The 1,914-nt window shown below is 50.6% G+C and overlaps 1 protein-coding gene across 1 annotated transcript; it reads left to right on the top strand.

Annotated features, from left to right (window-relative positions):
• The first annotated feature begins 441 nt into the window (after positions 1–441).
• Positions 442–1,368, top strand: LOC135212829 (uncharacterized protein K02A2.6-like). The gene has a single exon (XM_064246599.1). The coding sequence runs from the start codon at positions 442–444 to the stop codon at positions 1,366–1,368; it is 927 nt and encodes a 308-aa protein (XP_064102669.1).
• Positions 1,369–1,914: the final 546 nt, after the last annotated feature.

Below are 1,914 nucleotides of genomic sequence, written 5' to 3'. Positions count from 1 at the left end.
CAGAGATGGGATCGGGTTTGTTATTCTGCAGCAGTACTGTGCTTGTACCTCAGCTGATGTCCCATTCTGCTGCAAGGGTGGGTGGTGGGCGTATTGCCCCTATGTGGGAGCCGTCACTTTTGTCACAAGCTGAAGCTGGGTATGCTGCTGTTGAGGGAGAGGCCTTAGCTGTCAATTGCTGTCTCAAGAAGGCCAGGCTACTCCTGTTGGGCTGCCCCAACTTATTGATTGTGACTGACCACCCTGATCAAGCTCCTGGGTGATAGAGAGCTGAAGGATATACTGAACCCAAGAATCTTCCATCTCAAGGAGAAAACCCTGTAATACAGGTTCCAGGTAAGATACCTACCGGGAAGAGAGGACTGCGCTGCTGACTCCTTATCACGTTTCCCTGCTCTCCATTGTGAACCAGACGACAAGGACTCTGAACTTGAAGAGGATATGACTGCTGCCCTTGTCGCTGCTTCAGCCACTGGCCTTGAGCAAAAATGCCTCATACTTGATGAGGAGAGGGTCAAAGTAGCAGCCTCTAAAGACCCTGTATACCAGTTGTTGGTAGCTAAAGTGGCAGCAAATGACTGGCGCCCACAGAAGGCACAGGAGTTGGCCTACCTACGTCAGTTCTACGCAGTTAGGGACAGGTTATCTATGGTAGAAGACCTGATAGTCTACACTTATGAGCAAGTATGCCCACGTCTGCTCATCCCAGAGGAACTTCGCCTTCAAGTCATCACTGGCCTTCACGCAGGACATAAGGGGGTGGACTCCATGCTCCGCAGGCAGAGGCAATCAGTTTACTGGCCAGGCATGGAAGGTGACCTGCAGAGCCACAGGGATGGATGTGCCTCTTGTGATATACATGCTCCATCACAACCTGCTGAACCATTAGTACTCACAGCACCCCCAGAATACCCATTCCAGTCAACAGTGGTGGACATGCTACAGTTGGAGGGCCATATGTACATGGCTCACCGGGTGGCTGGAAGTCGCACACTTTCCACATGGTACAACGTCATCAAGAATCATATCAGTGTTGAGGACGTACTTCACAAGATGGGGAGCACCAGAGCTAATCTCGACAGATGGGGCACAAACCTCATTAGCAAAGAGACCACATCATTCTTCAGAAAATGGGGGGTTACTGTACGCCTTTCGTCAGCCCATTACCCCCAGTCCAATGGAAGGGCTAAAGCAGCAGTCAAGACCGCCAAGAGGATCATCAGGGCAAATATAGGCAAAGGAGGTAGCCTTGATTGCAACAAGGCATCTCTGGCAATTCTTCAGTACCATCAACACCCCACTTCCCTTAAGGGGTTCGGACAAGTCACCAGACCCAGCTTGCCATCGGTAGGCAGCTCAGAGATGTAGTGCCAACGCCCAGACAGCATTACAAGGTGGAGAGACACTGGGACGAGATCATCCAGAGGAGGGAACTACAAATGGCAGAGTCCTAAAAGGAGACCCAACCACTTGCTGGGACCAGGGAGCTTCTACCCCTTGTTGTAGGCTGCAGGGTAAGAGTGCAGGATCCTGTAACCAAAACCTGGGACCGATCTGGGTTGGTAGTGGAGTCCAAGGGCCACTGACAGTATCTCATTAGGCTGGACGGAAGCGGTCGAGTGTCACTTAGAAACAGGAAGCACCTGAAAGTGATAAAATGTCAGCCCCCAACGTCGTCAGCCACTTCCCCACGCCCGGACCCCGCTCCACCTCATCCAAATAGGCAGACAGTACAACTCTCATGGATGGGCAAGTATGTCATGGGTGATGTTGAGTGTTAACCCATGCTCATGCTTGTGCCACTGTAAAATTGTCTTATATTGTCCCTCGTGCTTTTCTTGTCTTCTATTTTTGATAAGCCGAACTGGCTACAATTAATTTTTGCAGACATATTTTTATGCATATTCATGTTGC

Source organism: Macrobrachium nipponense, chromosome 41, assembly GCF_015104395.2.
Source record: "Macrobrachium nipponense isolate FS-2020 chromosome 41, ASM1510439v2, whole genome shotgun sequence".
Taxonomy (NCBI): domain Eukaryota; kingdom Metazoa; phylum Arthropoda; class Malacostraca; order Decapoda; family Palaemonidae; genus Macrobrachium; species Macrobrachium nipponense.
This window is presented reverse-complemented; position numbering and strand designations above follow the sequence as displayed.

Bases quoted from the DNA above. Each gene is read 5' to 3' on its own strand.
- LOC135212829 (XM_064246599.1), top strand. From the start codon at position 442: ATGACTGCTGCCCTTGTCGCTGCTTCAGCCACTGGCCTTGAGCAAAAA.